General features: G+C 40.1%; 1 protein-coding gene across 22 annotated transcripts in view; it reads right to left on the reverse strand.

The window, feature by feature from the left end:
• The window catches only part of LOC136446143 (bromodomain adjacent to zinc finger domain protein 2B-like), a 49,967-nt gene extending 32,568 nt beyond the window's left edge, over nucleotides 1-17,399 (reverse strand). For 20 of the 22 annotated variants that reach the window (XM_066444437.1, XM_066444449.1, XM_066444434.1 and 17 more), the window contains exons 1-7: nucleotides 17,272-17,399; nucleotides 4,068-4,214; nucleotides 3,541-3,678; nucleotides 2,955-3,086; nucleotides 2,277-2,545; nucleotides 1,780-1,965; nucleotides 751-954 (exon numbers count right to left, since the gene is read on the reverse strand). In XM_066444437.1, the coding sequence (XP_066300534.1) occupies nucleotides 751-954; nucleotides 1,780-1,965; nucleotides 2,277-2,545; nucleotides 2,955-3,086; nucleotides 3,541-3,678; nucleotides 4,068-4,203 (1,065 nt within the window). In that variant the 5' untranslated portion in view covers nucleotides 4,204-4,214; nucleotides 17,272-17,399. The remainder of the gene's footprint in view (nucleotides 1-750; nucleotides 955-1,779; nucleotides 1,966-2,276; nucleotides 2,546-2,954; nucleotides 3,087-3,540; nucleotides 3,679-4,067; nucleotides 4,215-17,271) is intronic. The other 2 variants (XM_066444433.1, XM_066444451.1) reach the window with 2 other exon arrangements.
• Between the last annotated feature and the right edge of the window lie 2,342 nt (nucleotides 17,400-19,741).

Genomic DNA, 19,741 nt, shown 5'->3' on the forward strand with positions numbered 1-19,741 from the left:
GTAATAGATGTTCTTGCTTTTATATAATCTAGATGCTGAAGGATGGGAAATAATGCTTTTTACGTATCAAGTTTGTCTACTAGCTGGTTGGAATTATATTAATCTCTTTAGTGGCTCAAGTTTTTTTACCCTACAGCAACTGAAAAGTTCAAATCAATGAAACATCTATTAGTTTTCCTTTGCTTTAAGTTAAGAAAGACAAAGCTTACAACAAGTTACTTGCTTTTCTTGTCAAAATGATTTTTGCTTTACTAATAACATTATTGCTGATATTGGTGCATTCACCAGCCACCTTTGTATTGGTTACAGCACATGCCACCATTAGGAAATCAAGCTCTACTTTGAACCAAATTATCAACTACATGTAGAATGCCATTAAGTTATATGTACTATTCAAATACCACCAAAAATGGTACAAGCAAGCTAGGGTGTGAAAAACAGGCTTTACATTTTATTAAAAAATCTGTTCATGCATGCCCATATTAAAAAAACTCCATCACTGGAAACATTTGTTTAAAATTATCAGCTAGACTGGTCAAGCAAAAAAGATCACACTTTCTTGGCACAAGACCTTGCAATGCACAGCAGGGGACTAGCTACATGCAGATGAGTTAGCAAATAAGCCACAAAGAAGAGGAGTTGAGTTCTCTAGTTAGTCACTACATTTTTTTTTTCTTTTGCCATGCATCTAAAGCTGTTTTTAGCCTATAGCACCATAAAGCCCAACATGCTGCAAGCTTCCCTTTGTACCTTTGAGTCTGAGCTTGTTGTTGTCACAGGTGACAACTTGGGAGGCAGCAGCAGCCCCTGGGACTGAGAGTGGGGTGGTGACTTGATGACCTGGGAAGGAGACTGCCTCCTGAGCAGAGCCTCCCTCTGTTGTTGTTTTATTTGCTCCTGTTCTCTCTTCAACTCTTGTTCCTTTTGTTTTAGCTGTTCTTTTAACTTCTTGGTCTGAAATTACACACAGTTCTCTCAGAAGTACTTAATAATTTGTACTGTTCCTTCTTTTATTTCTTGATCCTTGTTTGAAGAATCAGGCTGCTCTCTAACATCTAACATTTAACATCTAATGTAAATCGTCTATCATATACCTTTCACTTTACTGACGACAAGGTATATCAAAGTTTGTGGCTTTTCACACTTCTTAAAATATTTGGGTACGAAAGTTCTGAGTTGCTTTTATGCCACCTTACACATTTGTTTACATGCAAAGTTTGTCAGCAAAGAACAGCATTATTCCAATGCCAGAAATATGTATTCTCGCCAAGACACTGGGCAAGCCTTGACAGAACACTCCAACTTACTGATTATTGAAATCCAGTTCCCTTATATAATCAAGGGGGAAATACAAGTCCAGTCAAACCTGCACTAGTGAACACCTCTGCATAAGGACCACCTGGCCATTGTTGCTAATGATTATTAGATTATTTATTTTCCCATTGAGTCAAGCTTTAAGAATCCTATGTATAGTGGTCACCTGTCTACAGTGACCAAGTTCCTTCAGTGGTCACTGTACACAGGTTTGACTGTATCAGAACAAGTTCTGTGACCACCTCCATTTTACACTATCAAAGGAAGATTTCTCTTGAACAAAACTTGAAGTTCAGGCTGCAAGGGCTTTGCATTCCATAAAAACAGGTTTGACTATATCAGACAGTGTCCTGTGATCACCTCTATTTACACTGCAAACAAAACTTGCAGTTCAGGCTCCAAGAGCTTTGTATTCCATAGGCACAGTTTGAACAACAACTGACACTAAAAGAAAAGAGACCTCACCTTGTCTGCCTCGTCCCCCTCGCTATCCGAGCTGTCGCTGTCGTCGGAGTCGCTGCTGATTTCACTGTCGCTACCCGTGCTAATGTCCGAATCACTATCACTGCTGGACTCTTTGTTATCTTTTGTTCCTTTGTCCTCTTTGGGAAGTTTTTCCTTGTGCTTTTCTTTTTCCACTTTTTTGATGACCTGGAAAGGAAAAATGACAGCTATCATTAGAGAAGCCATGCTAGATTCTTCCTTTTGGTGAGACCATGGATAAAAAAGATTAAGACATTTTAAAGATCTTGTCACCCAAAAAAGTTAATTTTCTAAAAAAAAAAAAAAAGAAGTATTGTGATGCTTAACATCTTTTTACAATGAAGGAAACCAACCGTCAGGAAAAGTTACCTTGATACAATCAACATAACAAAAGCTATTGCTGGAAGAGGTATGATATTTTAGGGTATGTGAGTGCTATACAAGAATCTTATGTCTCTGCTGATAAATCAACAACTCACCGAAACCTCCTTAGGTTTTTCCATCACTAGAGGCGGACTAATGAACATACTGGCTGCCAGAGCGTTCGCTCGAGCGTTGGCGGCCGCTGCTTCTGCCAGCAATGTGGCTTTGTTCTTACTCCCCTTGGGTCTGCCCCTGCCCCGTCCTCCGCGCCCCCTCCCCCTGCCAGAGGATGAGCTCATTGTGGACAATGTTGGTGAGGACAGGCTTCCCCCAGGGGAGCTGAGCGTTGACTGGAACAGCGGACTACTGAAGGCTACTTTTGTGTCTGTAAAATAATCAAAGATTTCTTACTTTTGATTTTCGGCATCAGAAACCATGCCACAAAATACTTAGTGGTACATTCCCGAGCCTGACTAAATCATGCTTTTAGCAGCCCTTTCATTGGTCAGGCCTGGTGAAGGGGGCTAATCAGCCACTGACAGATTGTGTAACATAGGCTAGTACTTTACCCATGTATATATAAACAGGTCAGGAAATTATCATCTGGTAGATTAACTGCAGAAGCACCATGCATGTGATTGAAAAATTCTTTACAAAGTCCTTCATATGGACTCAACTCCTGCAGAGTAGTTGTCTTTTTGTCTGTTATATCTTGTCAAGAAATTTTAAGAAAAGAGTCCGAACGTTTTATGATAATTTTATAATAATAATCCCCTTAGGAACCAACAGCTGACCTGATCCAGTGGACGCTGGTGAAGAGCCGATGCTGCCGAAGGTGGGCGGCATGGCCAGTCCAGGGAAGAACCCCGCGCCCATCCCCGCCATCGTACGGGCGTGCGCGCTGGCTTGTCTCCACCAATCTGCACCTAGCACCAGAAAATAAGACACTTCACATTCTCACAGGGGTGACACTCCACCTCTAACCTTTCAACTATGACCCATACATAGCCTTCTAATACATACCTATGTTGTCACACTCTCAATAAATTGTCCTTCTGAACTGGGCTGTCTACAGTTTTTTGGGCCCACTCATTGTTTAGGAGCTCATGTTGTTGATTTTTGTCATCAAATCTGTCATTTTAGGCTGATGAAAACAAATTCATGTCATGAAGTTCAGATTTTTAGATGGACGGGGTGAAAAATTTTTTCTGTCCCAACATGCAAAATTTCCGTCCTGGGATGGAGGGACGGGTGTTGGAGACTTGCTCACCTATTCTGCATTTCTTTTGAAAGTTGCTAGGGGATATACACTTCTTCAAGGACACTGCATACATACATACATTCTGTACCATTGTTACATGATTGACACTTGAACCTGACCTGATGTCTGGCTGAGCGACCCGGGTGTTCCCAGCATTCCAAGTCCCCCAAACTGGAAGGGGTGTGTGCCGAACATGGAGAAGGCGCTCGGCATGTGGCCATAGGGGGACGTGGTCGAGGTCCCGAACAGTGACTGACCTGAAATGTGAAATGATGCAACCACTTATACTCAAGGCTTCCTTATAACAATCCTGCAACCATACTGCAACCTTTATGTATTAATGTGTTGGTTTTGCTTAAATGATTGTCTCAATGTGAACAAACCTCTTTGTATGTACAGAGGACAAGTTGTCTATATTGTTATGTTCATCTAGTTTGACTTTCAGTGTATACTTGGTGCCAAGGTTCTGTCATATACAGACTTAAATAGTAAAAAAAAAACATCGTATCCGCTGAATTTTTCTTAATCTTGCGACTGGTACCATCACAAATGTAATACAAATCAATCTTGTGATTTTATGTTCGCCGATTTTGCAGTGACCTGTCCACCTCAAAATCATCAGCTCATAGGAACTAACAGTCCCTACCTGAAGCTAGAAAACTGGCTGTGTTGAAGATGTTGGTACTGCTGGTTGTGGCGTTGCTGCCACTAGGGCTACTGGACGTCCCCTGCGCACTGGTGCTCGGAGGACTCTCCTCCGACTTCTCTCGACTCGACTCCATATTCAGTCATCCTGCAGGGAAACAACACAACAAGGCCGTAAATAAACATGTCAACAACATTTCAAATAGACAAATGAGCTATATATCTTAACAGCTCGCACACTGTTTTAAAATAAAATATAACACATTTTCTTTGGCTCTGATTTCAATGTACTTGCATTTTGAAGCCAGAGAAAGACAAGATGTGCAAATAAGGTAGCACATTCCAAGCATTAGTGCTCGTAGATTGTGTCCAAAGTCAAAGTACATGTACCGCTATATCAACAAAAGATTCAAGCTGTTATTTGGTGGATATTTCAAGCATTTTACCAAATGTAAGACAGGAACCCAACAGTTGATGCTTTCTGCTTGGTTTATAAAGACACAGACAAAAAGAATTGAACCTATGTGCCAAAACAAAAATCAAAGTTGTCCCACAGTCCAAGACATGTCCTGTCAACATTGCCAGTTGCACTTTGGTCTACGGCTCACATGGTGAGTACACAGACAGGTACAATGTTCTCATATTTACAGTGTGAGCCATAGTGTATACATAAACACACCATGAACAATGGTGGACAAAACTACAGCATCAGACTAGCACCCGCATAGACTCGTGGTAATGATTAAATCAGCACAGACAAATTTCATACATAATTGCATGTGTAGGTACTCAATTAACACTTGTGATCTAAATCTGCTGTATTTTTCTTATCGTGCATAGTCTTTCTCCATGAAGGTCAATACTTCTAAAACAAAAATTACGAAGACCGAAGCATTTGACCAGATACATGTACACATCTTGGCAGTACAATGTATTGGGAAAAAGAGGCAGATAGGAGTGTGACACTAAATAATACTAGCACAAAGAGATTTTATTCTAACTGCTCCAATCTCAATCCTTTATCTTTTTAGAAGCCCCCAGAAGAGATGGTGACCTTTAACTGTCAGCCCGCGGATGGCTCTAGTGTCACTGCTGGCAGGGTTTAACGTTCATGAATACTAAAGAAGCACTGAAAGCGCTCTCATACCATCCATCAAGCCTGGCGTGCCAGCCAAGCCCGGCCGGTAAACAGACATTTAGAAATGATGACTCAACGTCAGATGGAAAATTACCAACCTGCAAAGCAGCGCTGTTCTATATTCTGGTAGGTATGATACCCGGGGGAACGTGTCGATGTGCATTCATAAAAGCCAATGATTCTATCTGCATCGAGATTAGCCACTGGGTGGGACATTGGAGCAACATATATAACTTATAAGCTACAGCACTAGGCTGTCTTTATGCATACAACCGTGGATAAGCTACAGGGCAATCTTGAAGAATAATGACTTTGTTGCAGATTCTACATTCTGTCTTAAACATAGCTAAGCAGTAGTCATACAACTTCTGCTTCTACAGTGCTGACAACAATGATGCCTCAATTTGTCCTGACCTTTGACACGACTGGCAAAAAATGGTAGTCTGTTACAGATTATGCATCTTCAAAACGGTCGTTTCTATAACAGTCACTGGTCATACGACACATAAGTTCTCTTTTTGATATTGTAAAACTTGCTATTCTCTGATCATCATCTACCGGTAAGTGACATATTTCTGAATTTGAAAATATACATGTGCTCGTCTAAAATAGTCCTTTCACTACGGCTACCGGTGACTCAATAGACATCATTGCACAAGAAAAAGCATTCAAAAAACAACTTGCTGTAAATCAAAAACTAATAGCCTCAGCTATCAAAGGAGCTATCTAGGCTTTCTTGCTGTCTCTGTTTATGACATCACCCGTCGTCTCCAGAATACAATGACAAATCAAGTTTACAGCTAGGTCTGCTCCTACATGTAATAATCTACATACAGCCCTACATCATTCTGTCAGCTATGATGAGTATTCCTACCTCAGCCAAGAGAGATAACGATGCCGTTCCTTGTAATCTAACATTTCCCTCTTATGCCTCGGGAATTGTTTATTCTTAAGATTGTTAAAGGCACTGGCATATTCACGACAACAGAAAGTCAAGGCTTTGATTGAAACGAAAGTTTATCAAAAGAGGGTGGCTCTAGAAATGGTTCTGGACAAGATTCAAGCAATGCCATTTTGAGGATGGTAATAAAAAAAGCCATCTATATGTATATATCCCACCCAGGCTCGTAAGATAAGCGACTTTGCTACAGCCATAAATATAACGATAAAGACGTCATTGTCATAATCTGACACTTCTGTTGTGTTCTGCCTCTTCATTGATTAGTTTAACAGAATGACGAATGGGCAATGAATGGTTCTGCTTTTATATTTGCAGAATACAAAAGCTACAGAGGGAGAGAGACTCAGAGAGAAACGCTATATAATGTAGGACATAAAAAGTGAATACCAATTATTTTCAAAGCCGACAAATTATGCATCAGTGATTTAAAGAGATATGTGCTGTTTGTCCATCAATAAACGTCATGTAATGATGATGTTGATGTAAATGCCACTCTTGCAATTTGGTTGTCTCGGAAACCAGATGTTTTGTTTTGAAATCTCTTTGGAAACCATTCCAAATCCTGTACAATGTTATGTTTGGGGAGCGATACCACTGGTATGTTTTCGGTTTAAACCAGGTTCTTTAAATCCAGTTTTGTGTGGCAGTGTGGCTAGCATGGGCCTTTTGACTAGAATATGTTTTGTGTATAACTAACTAGAAGACAATAGTGTGCTGCAAAAATTCCATAAAACTAAATCCTGGGTACTCTCTCCAGAAAACATATCAAGGCTGCCACTGGAAAAAAATATCCGATTTACCATTAGATTTGTTTGGCCCTGCCCTTTCCTAACTGGTTGAACAGAACAGTCAGGAAAGTGATTTTTATCCATCGATCTTGTACCATGACAAGTGAATCTCCTATTACTACAGATGGGTACTGAGATAACTGTGTCAACTCTTCCCTGTGGACAACTCTCCATCACACTGAAGTAAATCAACTTTTTGATTTGAAATCAAATGATAGACAATGCATGGATCTTCCGTTATCGAATAAGGAAATTTTATGAAGTCATCAGTAAACATCTAGAAAACTGCACAGGTCAAACTGAAAATCATTGTATCAATATTTATATCAACAAAAACCAATTATGGTCTATACATGAAGTCATTCAAGCATGAAGCTCATTTACATCTTATTACCGTGGTTGTAATTTGCTTTCCAACCATCTTAAAAATGGAATCCATTAGTACATATACATGTTATCCAACAGATGAGGATGTATACAATTTTTTGCCCACATATGTTGTGCAAACATTTTACTCAAAGATACAAATGAAGCCATCAATTAGTAAGAAATGGTCAACCCTTTCAACACTTGGTCGCTCATCCCCCTCTAAGTGACCAGATTTTGATTGGCCAACAATAATTGAGTCTTCCTCCCTATGCTACCTGATGATTGATCATAATACAAATACAAAACACAAATTTGCAAAAAGGCTACCCCAGAATGAGGTTAATAACTTTGTCTTCTCAAACAAGAGACTGAAATCAGAGCTTCCAACAGTTGTTTCAAATTTGTCCACTGGGTAATTTCATGTCACAGATATCACTTAGGGGTTGATTCATACACTAAATAGTACATCTTTTTTTTTTCAGATCAGGATAAAAAATAAAGCGAAAATTCTGAGAACCATGAATTTGAAATAAAAATCATTGTGGCCTGAGCTTTAGTCTGAGTGACACAAACTGTCCGAGGCTGTAAAGGGGGGCCAGCGGACGCTACAAGCGCGATTCAATCAGGCTAGCTTGGGCTGCATACATGATGACACTTGTGCCATGTACAGCTCATGCCTAACTTTACCCGCGGTGTGACACAGGTGACATTGCCGCACCTCTCCATTCCAGCAAAAACCATCAACGCCCAAATATGGCATTAAGCAATTACAGCGCGGGAGTGCCCGGGAGCCGTGTGCGCTGATCAATATGACAGGGACGAGCGAGCGCCTCGGAACGGCTCCATGTAACATTTATAGGGGCTATGATGGCCTGTCTCAGTCTCACTGTACTAGAACGGTCTAATCCTTACCTACCTGGTAATAAAATGGCACAATATAGCCCAAAACTATCTCAATACACGATGATGAAAAGAAATTATCATCGTGTATATAGTGTTTTATGTTTGGTAGTGTATATAGTATACATTAAACCTCATTTATCGTCTTGTGATGATATAGCCTTACAGGTACAATGTATATGGATCTGTACCCAAAATCAATTTAAAAGATATTCTCTCATATATTCAGCCCTAAGAGGAAAGAATGGAGCTCCCATACAAATATTATCACTGTGAACTACCACATAATATCATATTCATATCTAGTTTGTAACTAATTTGTCATGGTGGTACAAAATCTTATTGTTGCATGCCACACTATGTACAAAGGTCACCAGGACAAAAATGACAAATAGACAAGTAAATTCTAACCGATACTTATTCATTTCAATTTGTATTCGATTTAGACATTTCATCATATTCATATATTCCCTGTTCCAACATAATTGCCTTGTTTTCTACATTGGCAATCATCGCTTTTAACATTTGACATCTACGTCAGACTGGAAACTAGTGTGATCGAAATTGGGAGATAACACACCGATATGCAAAGTCCTTCATGTCTAAAATTCGACAAATGCAATAAATCGTGCAATCTGTATGTTTGTACGTTTGTGTGTGTGATGGACCCTGCAAGTTTAGTCATACGACTAAAGTAAAGGGTATCATAATAAATGAAATGAAAAGACAGCGGGAACCCATTAAACCATCCCTCAATAAAGTAGCCACAGTATCGCGGAGCAGTTCTGTCGCATTGTGCGTTGATTATTTCCCCGCCCGCGTCTCGCTGATACGGCAGAATGATATGGAAATGGCCGCATCATCTCATGTTTCACTAGAAAATCAATAGATCCCGACACAGTAAATGCCTGATAGATGGACAGGAATGGCCCGGCGTACCAACACATTTAACACCACCCGCGATCACCCCAGGTCCGCGCACGCGCTCACAGGACACCCCCGTTTGGCAGCTGCAGGTGGAACGGCCCAGTCAATTCAGATTGGGTGGGGCAACTCAAGAGGATAAATAGTCAGTTATCCGTAATCCTCAACGTTCCATGCACTTGAGGCATAAATACTTAATTATACAGCCAAATTCTCAGTTTTTAAACATTCTGCTTGCCACAAGGTGGAAATAAAGTTTATGAAATTCAATGAAAGCACTACATTTGGATAAATAGACAGTTATCCGTAATCCTCAACGTTCCATGCACTTGAGTTAGAAGGCATAAATACTTCACTGTACAGCTAAATTCTCCATTTAAAAAATTTCTGTTTTCCACATTGTGGAATTTTCTCAAGTTTATGAAATTCAATGAAAGCACTACATTTGGATAAATAGCAAGTTACCTGTAATCCTCAACGTTCCATGCACTTGAGTTAGAAGGCATAAATACTTTATTGTACAGCCAAATTCTCAGATTTAAAAGGTTCAGTTTTCTACATGGTGGAATTTTTTTAAGTTTATGAAATTCAAAGAAAGCACTACATTTTGTAAGCTGCAATGAACTGTTTCGTAAACGATAATCTTTGCAAACCATTCATCCTCGGAAAAAAAGCCAAATTTGAATCAGAAATATGAATCATGTCAACGCATTGTTTTGAATATCATACGGCTTAAAACATGCAACAATGCAAGATGAAATAGCATACAAAATTTGCAATATTTAATGCGCTAACCACTAGAGTGATTCACTAGCAACATTATTCAGTATTTTTACCAGCGTCTAGTTTGTTCTCCAATTTGTTCTGTACATAAAACCCCCAGTAGGACCCAACGGGGAAATGTACCTCATAACATGGCCATATAAAATGTGGATTTTACAGCTAAGTATGCCATGGTGGTACTAACTCACTCCTAACAGTTTAGACATTCTGTATGAACTAAGGAATGATCTCTATATGGTCCCATGTTGTCAAGAAAAATTAATATTTTTGTTTGTAACATTCTGTACAAGTCATTAATTCTCCACTGCAAATTGTATTTCTCATGGCATGCTGTTGATTTTAACTGGCTTTAATCCCAAATCCAGACTTGAGTTGAAACATTTATCAAATTTTGTAGGATTTGGTCGCAACTGATTAAGCTAAATGTTTTCATCTTATTGTTTTATTCAATTATTGTAAACAAACAGATACATTGGAGTTTATGATTCCACTATCTGAACACCCCTGCAAGTTAAGTGGGACAGCCCACCCTTAAGCTAATTTTTTTCTTCATTTTATTGTTTTATTGTAAACATACAGATACATTGAAGATAATGATTCCACTGTCTGAACACCCCTGCCAGTAAAGTGAGACAGCCCACCCTTAAGAACTTGACAACCGGCCTTTTAAGTTTTACACTCTTGGCATAGATTCTATCATCTCAGCAATCTCCCTGCATGCCAAGCCTAAACATCTGGCCTTTCCCAAAATTTCTACTCCAGGCTTTGGACTCAGTTTGAACTGTTGCTGCAAGCTGGCTGGTGCAGGGGAAACTGGGATCTATGCCAATAGCCAGGGCTAAAGAGAAGCCTGTTATGTGTGCGCTCACTCAATATCCAAGTTTGCCTTTGACAAGAATTGGAACAGTGGAAGAGCTGCTAGAAACGTGACTTACTTTAAATCCTAATCTAAAGCGAGTGCTCTTGTGAATTTAGCTACTTCAATAAAGTGAAACCCTCCCAAAAGTGACAAAATCCACTATGAAAGATTTAATTTATCAGGTAAATCTTTTACGAGTCCCGACAATCGCGCTAAACCATTGAACAAATTAGCCAAGGGAATTAACTATCTACCTGTTGACAAAGCCCTTGAGCATCAAATTTGTACTTTGCTGGGAAATGGCAGCAGGGAGAAGGTTAACTGTTGGAGCAAGTTGTGCTCAGGTCCCAGTGCACATGACTTGGCACAGACCAGACCTCTGTTCAAATATCTTTATCAGGCAGCACAGTAGGTCTGCTATGGTAATTGTGAGGTCAACTGTCCTATCCAGGGTTGGTATTTAATCTGCAGCATTCTAGGAATGACTCCGTGCCTCCAAATTTGCAAAGGTTCACCGGCGATTCTATATGCCAAAGGCTGAAGGTTTTCAAACAATATCAGCTACCACCCAACTGCATTACTTTGGCCAGGGGAGAAGTGTATCAAAGCAAGGTCAAAGCAAGCCATTGGACGCAAAGGGACTGAAAGAGTCTTGGTAGCCAGACGTACTGACATGAAGAAGAAGGGAGGATTGAAACCAAATTGAATGGGATTCAAACTCATACTTTTAAGTCTATTCGCTTGGGACCAAATTGCACAAAGGCCAAAAACAAATCTGAACAGGGTCTAAATGGTGACCCACCTTGCTAAGCTCTGTTCTTTTCATCTTGTTTTCAACCTTGGGTTTGCATCTTGCACAGTTGGAGCCAGTAGAAGACAAAATTTAGCATACTAAATGGATGTAGATAAGTATGCTCATTGCTGCAGGTAGTTGAATATTCAAAGTTCTGTCTACTGTACAGTAGTTACCGGCTATAGCCTGTTACAAATCTGGACGTTCTCATAACTTCGTTCCCGGCCACTCAAGGTACATGTAGTTGATGGGTTGGGAGTAGCCTGGAATCCATCCTTTTCTAGCTTTTCTGATCACATTCAATCAGAATATTTCCCCCACTCTGATTTTTCAAAATTTATAGTCGGCTGGGGCAGAAAAAGACTGTCACTAGTAGCCAACCTTGCCGAGACACCAACTGACTCCCAACAACAGATGACCTTGCTCACAACTGACTCCCAATCATGGTCTGGGAAGTCCCAATTATTTCAGTATTGGTTATGTAAAGTTTGGCCTTTTCATAATGTCATTTATCAACATCGATGAACTTTCACGCTATGGTCAGAAGGTTGGGATGGAAGACTATGTGTGACAGGGGCCTATGGCTCTTCCTGAAGCTCCCATACCTTTTAACTTATTTTACATACAAACCCAAATCTACCCATGTAAACACTCTAGTGTGTTAGGTAACCTCAGTCTTCTAGCAGGTGGTTTTGCTTTAATACCAGAAGCCTGTGCATCTTGGCTAGCTACCTTGCTCTAGCTGGGCACAGTACTTACACATGGAATCTTATCTCTAAACACCGACAGTTACAAGCAAAAGCACAGGTGCAAGATAAAAGCTTTTCCTATCACCGGCAAATCTTCCCAAAACAGAGTACCTTTAAAGGAGTAGAGAAGAGCTATATAGTTTGCTAGTGTTTGCTAAACAGAACTAAAGCACAATCATTACTTAGTCCCGCCTTTAACTGAAGAAGAGGCTCATGATTGTTTATGTGAGAAAGATAGACTAATCGTTAAGTGTGTCTTGGGGTTCTGCTACACAATATCATTTTTAATCTTCCCAAAGTCCATTACCAAGGTATTGAGTTAATCACCAATAACCAATGCTTAGGCACACGTTTGCTTCTTTACCTGGTAAAACAGCATACAACATGCTGTTCAAGATTTGAAAGACAAAATGAGAGGAAGCCCTAAGAATATACCAGGATGTTATGATTGACAGTACCAAAGGCCTTCTGTCTGTGGCCTAGACAAGTGCAGGCATGTGGCCTAACCCCAGGGGTTCCATATTCAGCACCTGTAACACCTGACAATCCTACAATGCCTTCAGTCTAAATCACATAAAGGTATGTGGGGCATGCTAAGATTGGAACATACCACTGTGTATCAAAGGGAGACATAACCATGCAAGCAACATGCTAGGTCTGCAAGCCAATTCTGATCTAAATCTCTGCATTACTACAATGTATAGAAATGTTGCACATGATATGGAGGGAATTGTAACATATGTTCAACTTCAGGCATTTGCTTTGTCCTATGACTTCAGATGTAGGTTAGTAGAACAGTTTTAGTATAAAAAGATATTGATTATCATTATGGTAACGATTACCAACCAGTTTCCGATACAATCATATTGATTAGTAAGAAAGCAAGATATCAAATATTCCAGTCCTCTTTTTCATGGAGAATTTGGATTTTACATTCAATACTCAAATGCTTACATTTCATGTAGTTTGATATGTCGTTGCATATAATCAGTAAGGTTTACAAAAACGCTGGCTAAAGGAACACACTTTTGCAAAGCAGGAGAGATTCACTCTGAATGGCTGATGCACATCTGGACACATCTATAGTAATTATCAAGAGCAAGACTATGATAGAAAGGTGTCAATACTATTTTGATCAAGCTGAAAAATGAGAGTTGGAAGCAGTAGATCTAAACGAAAAGGCGGTCAAAACATGTTGATTAAAAACACACACAAAAAAAGCAATAAAATATCCATCTGGGACATTTTGAAACCATGTATTTTCTCAACATGTATCTTCTCAACAATCTCAAGCATGCTATTGCTAAATGCATTGAACATTTCTTAAAATTCTAAGACTACAAGACAGGCAAGACCCTTGAGAAGGCAAATTGGTAAATCAATATAATGGAGAACCTCTTGGAATGATCTGTAAGGCTGTCCAAAATAATCTAAGGAAATCAAAATATAAGAGACAAAGTCAAGTAATGTATTGGCAATTGAAACAGGAATTTCTTTAAGGAGTCTTCGAATTTCTCTGACCAAGGTCCTCGCTCTGACAAACAGCTCAGCATAAAGTTGAAATCTCTTGATAACACTTCTCTGAAATATACAGATCTCATGCTGGGAGGGAAACCTTACAATACACAATACTCACTCACCCCCCTCCCCAGTCACAGGCACTTGTAAACTAGAAAACAATGGAGGCTGGATTGACTACAGGTTGCCAAGCTTCTCTATAAATACTCCCACAGTAAACAATGGCACAAAGGGAAGGCAAAATATACAGATGAGATGTGCAAGTTACAACAGTAAAATGTACAAGTTCATGAATTCTTGTCCATTTCTCTAGGTAAAAAAGACACTTCCAAAACATCAAGGATCCAAGCTATCTACTTGTATTTCTTTGAGAGAGATTGGAAGGAACATTGCAAAAGAAAAGCTAGTATGAGTTGGGTGGTTTCAACATTGTCATATTTTCTATTCTCCAAGCAGAGGTTTCGATCAGGGGGGTTAGTAGTGGCTCCCCCGATCGAAACCTCTGCTTGGAGAATAATATTTTCTATCCAGTTCTAGGGATGCTGCTTTGCTAGCCTACTTGAAAATGTGTTTTAGGATACGATAACTCTTGACAAGAGCCTAATTTTGGTCATAAGACTCTCTTGTTCTCTTTTGATGCAAAGTAACAGCAAAGGCAGTCTTCAGGCACAAGAAGGCTAAACTTTCTGAAGAAACTAAATGTGACCTACAACTAAGTATGAGTCTGAAGAGATTTTATAAGGCATCAAGCAGGATTCAAAGGATGGAATCTAATGTACAGGTATCCAGCAACTTTTTAATTGTGGGTCCTCTGAAGGCCGGACTGTGTTTGGACTGAAAAAAGTGCCTGTTTCTCACAGAATTCAACATCTAACTTGCTGTAAGCTTGCTTATTTGCACAGTGAGAAATACTGTACACAGTTTCATGGTCATAGCAGAGTCAGTAGATCAGATGAGAGCATCAAAGGTTTGCTATGTCTTGTAACAGGCACAGCATCTTGTGTGGCTCTCAAGGCTTTCTTCAGTGGCGTATGCTTGAAAGTACAGTAAACAGTACTTGTTCAAGGAAAACATTCACAGGAAATTCACTTGGCTGGCATATAAGCCTAAGTTGTTATGGGGAAAGCTACAGGACAGACAACATAATGCAGTCTGCATAAACAACGCAGACAAATTGTTTGCTGGTAGTTTCTATAGCAACGTACAAAAGATTCGTAAAAGAATGTAAAAGACAATCTTTTAATTTTTATACTACAATACCAAATTCAGATAAAATGTCTTCCAACATGGCATGGTTGGATGTGAAAAAGAATGGTTTTGATTAAATTGTTTGGAAGATATTGGCACACCAGTGCATCTCTGAAAGGGCTATGCATAGTACACAAACTGCAAAACCAAATCCTTGGCAACATTAGATTACAAATGTGCAATAGCAATACACAATACAACACCATATCATCAATAACTGAATACGGAAAAGAAACAGTTGGGAAATCCATGCATTAGCTCATGTGTTACTGTTAGAACTCTGGAAGTGTCTCAGCAAAAGAACATGGTGGAATCTGTTTGCAAGACATGTTTCTATGTCATGGTGACAACACTGCTGACTTTGAGTTAGTACAGGCTTGTGCTCTGTGTGCAAAAAGAAACATACCCACATACTTAAAAATCAATCTCACATGTTTTTAAGAGATTGGTACTAAAAAAAGCTGTAACTTGCAAACTGAGCAGAAAATAAGTAGAAACGGCAAAAGAAAAATTGAAAGTCGAGGATTGGTGCATGAAGAAACAGAATATTGCAAAGAGCAAAACACTGATTTGTTGTTTATTGACCTGTATTTTGTAATCAACAAATACAATAATTAAAGCTTTAAATCTGAAACAGTCTAAATGGTTTGACAATCAATAAAAAGAAAGCAACAGAATGAAATAACCACTGTAAAAAGAAGGAATTGGGAAGTGAAAACTGGATGATCCGAGTGTCCACAACAGATTTCTGAACAAAAACATTTCCTCTGCTACAGAGAACTAGCTTGGAAATAACAAACTAGCTTTACATTTAAAAGTAAATGACAGCCAAGACTATTGCCTACTAACAACTAACAAATTATGTCATTACACCATGGGACAGATTAAACTGTGCTCCATGAATAAAAACTGTATAAAATTGTGCTGCGAATTTGCAATCCTGGGAAAAGAGCGAAAAATACCCCGAGTCAGGTGCATCTGACCGCTTGACTTCTGCAAAAAGTCGCCAAGAAAGAAGAAAGTAGCTCATTTTGAAGACGTGACAATGTTTCAAACCAATCTGGAAGATTACAAAGATGCCAACGCCTAGAAGATCAGAAGAATCCGACGGAGAAATGTGCCTAAAACGCATGAAAATTATAGAAATCCGCCTTTGATATCTCTCCAGAAAGCTTTCAGGGGCAAAAAATGAAGTTGTGAGAGCGGAAAAGTTGCTAAAAGTGCGAAAGTACGGAATTTGTGGTGGAGCGAGAGGGGAGAAAATATGGCTGCCTGGATGTAACCAAAGCCAGACTTGATGTGGCAAAACAAAATGGAAGGCAGAATTTAAACAAGGCCACCTTCCACACAATCTGGGCAGGAAAGGGCGACCAGCAGCGGTCATGGTCCAAGGCACCACTCCAAAAACTACGCAAACAAAATGCAACAAAAGTTGTCACAAAGTGACCCAAAAGTAGCGAAGACGAGCCCAAAATTGGCGAGGAATCGGGCGCAGATCGTTTGGCAAGGAAAATGGAGGACACATCTCCCCACGCCCCGCTTCGGACAGACCTTTCATATTTTAACAAGAAATGGTTATAAATTAGGCGAGGCGAGAAGAAGAAAATCGAAGCAAAAATCGGCCAAAATTCGCAGAATGAATGAAAAATTGGGCTCGTCGCAGTCGGCGAGGCGGATTTTGGTCCGATTTGGGGAGAAGTTGGGTGTTTTTGTGGGGTTTGAGGGTGGCAGGCGGCTGGTGGGCACATTTGTAGGATAATGGCGACGAAGTGTTGTTTGGGAATAATAGGAAACGAGCGGGCAGCGGGATTGAGCGGATCGCTCGGCCCCGGGGATACAGGAGCCGGTCCCCCGCCTACAGACACCTGAACGTCACGCACGGGGGTGAACATCGCTCAACAACACGCCAAAAACTACAAAACTCCGGATAAAAATACGCGAAAACCGAGAGTTTAGGAGATGAGCAAGGATCGGCAGGGGGAAAGGGAACATGGCTTCCATGTCGGTTCTTTGTGTAAAAATGGGCAGATAATTTTGTCCGACCGGTGGGGGAGAAATCGCCAAATCACCGTCGACCTGTGCCCACACACGTGCAGGAAAAATGCACAAAAGCTCTCTCTGGACCAAACTGTGGCCCAAACATGGAGAAAGTGGTCAAAAATAGCGCGTACTTACCACGGGAGTCGGGCCGGCGGGATCGGGAGGGAATTGTAGCAGGTTGAGGGCGCATGTGGCAGCTAGCGTGGTGACGTCACGCCAGCAAAACTAACAATGGCGCAGCCGACACTTGGGGACAACAACATCCTCAACACCCAAAATATTTACAAACCCGCCGTTTTCCCCCCGAAAAATCACCGCAAATATACAGAAAATATTAAAGGAACCAGGAGAAATGGTAGGTATGCTTTATTGTGTCTGTTTATGCGTAGAAACGCCGACTTTTGCGGCGTAAACAAACAATGAGACGGTCCGCACTAGAGCACAACAGCACAACAGGGTGCCGTAAATATAAACAAACCCGACTTCTGTATTTGTTATGTTCATGACACTTTACGATATGATCATAGCAGATTGATTAGACTTTGTCGATGTCTCCATAAGGACGGATGAGCATAATTTCCACGAAAAAGGCAAATTTCGATTCTCCGAAACAACATGACAACATGGCGAAAAATAAACAAATTTACTGTATGCGGCTTATCCTTGCGTCCCGCAATACACAAAAAATCAACGCGCAATGTTATAAACAGAACAGCACTCTTACTTTGTAATTCTCTTGCTAGGGTAAATCCGTTACTTTCTTCTCCTTTTCTAAAAGAATCTTTGTTAATTGCAAATAAAACAAATCTGTTATCTATGTATTTCAATTACTCATGATTATACACTTTTTATCCATAGCAGCAACAAAGAGGATTTCTTTATAATAATGGAATATTTGTAACAGTTTCTCGGCAGGATGAATGCTCTTCGATAAAATTTCGGATTGCGCTGGCTGCGCACGGCCTCTACATAATTGATTTTCCAAAGAGGAGTGGAGCCATTCCGAATCACACGTTTTCGGAGGCCTTCACATATAGGTTATGTTTCGGACCGCCCAAGGGAAGCGCTGAAACCAATCTGCGAGCCCGATAATACTCTACATACCCAATAGAATAAAGGCATATATTAAATGGCGGGGTTGGGTGGGGGGAAACGAATTGACATTATCAACATTACTCCATATCTTATGAAATTCAACATATTGTATAATATTAGTGTAGCACGCGGTGAGGTTCAAATTCAAAAACATTTGCAGATTATTGCTCAATTTATTCATTTATCAATAATAATTACAATATAAGGTTAAAATGTGATATCAAGGTACTGGTAACGCATCACATATCATAGCTAAGATGGGCTTCCAGAGGATTCTTGTACATGTAATATGAGACCTTGAGCTGTAGGCTAGGTCGAACCAAACGCAACACACTTACAAGGTTGAAAATGTGTCACGGAGATCATGGACGCTACCATTTATGAATAGATGGAGGGGTGCACTTTTCAGTCAGTACCTTAAGTGAAGGTTAGCGTATCAGCTTTAACATATTTAAGGCAAGATATGAGTCGAGTATATTGTATATACATAAATCGCTGCATACTTCTATCAATGGAGAAAGGTGGGAGGAATTGAGTTTTATGTCTTAATATTTTGTACCCTGCTCCCAAGGTCCTACCCAACCCGCAGTGGAGCGTGACAGGCCAGCGGGCCGTAGATATACGGGACAATCCGTTTTACTTCTGTTCGAAACATAGGTCTCAACTTTCGGGCTTAGTCCGCACCTAACATGCTTTTGACGTTCTTATCTTTTGAATTTTGCTTGCCATGGAGCTTAGCCAGTAAAATACGATACATTGATCGGTAGAATCGTTCACACAATCGATAGCAACAAAAGCCTCGTATATCTAACGGTTTGTCCCCACCTTGCCTGTCAGTCAAGAGTAATACAATATCAATGCGGTAATCATCATTTGCAAACAAAACGCATGCGCGCGATCGATTAACCTGTTACCCTGGACGGTACCATTGTTGATGTAGAGCAGGGGTCTCTAAACTCTATACAGTGGAGGCATTGATACTGAAACTGATAATTCAAAGCCTTTTTTGACGATACTTAGTGACTGGGTTAGTATAAATTTGAAACGTTAGCGCCCGCAAAAGTTTGTCCAGAGCACTTAGGGCGAACGCCTACTTTTATCTAGAAATATGACCAGGTCTTTTGATTTCTAAGTAGATGTAAGGTTCCGGCTCATTCTCAGTGTTTTACACCTGTTTTCGCAACATCTATTACTCTTATCTAGTATTGTACTTTTTAACGGTTCACCTTTTCCTACTATTGTAAAGAAAAGAGTATAAAATTTTACAAAAGGAGGCGTAAATTCTTCAATTCTGGACGAAAATACTCATACTCATACTCAATAAATAAAGGCACAAACAAACAAACAAACATACTGAGAATGAACCAGATTATTACATCTGCTAGCCTTTAAGACTCCGGGAAATTCCTCAACCACCGGACAGTCAGAAGTTATCTCTAAGTAGACCTTTGATGGAGGGGGGGGGGGGCGTAACGTTTTCCGACTGCCAAAGAAGACTGTCAGCAAGAAA

This window comes from Branchiostoma lanceolatum, chromosome 12, assembly GCF_035083965.1.
Source record: "Branchiostoma lanceolatum isolate klBraLanc5 chromosome 12, klBraLanc5.hap2, whole genome shotgun sequence".
NCBI classification, from domain to species: domain Eukaryota; kingdom Metazoa; phylum Chordata; class Leptocardii; order Amphioxiformes; family Branchiostomatidae; genus Branchiostoma; species Branchiostoma lanceolatum.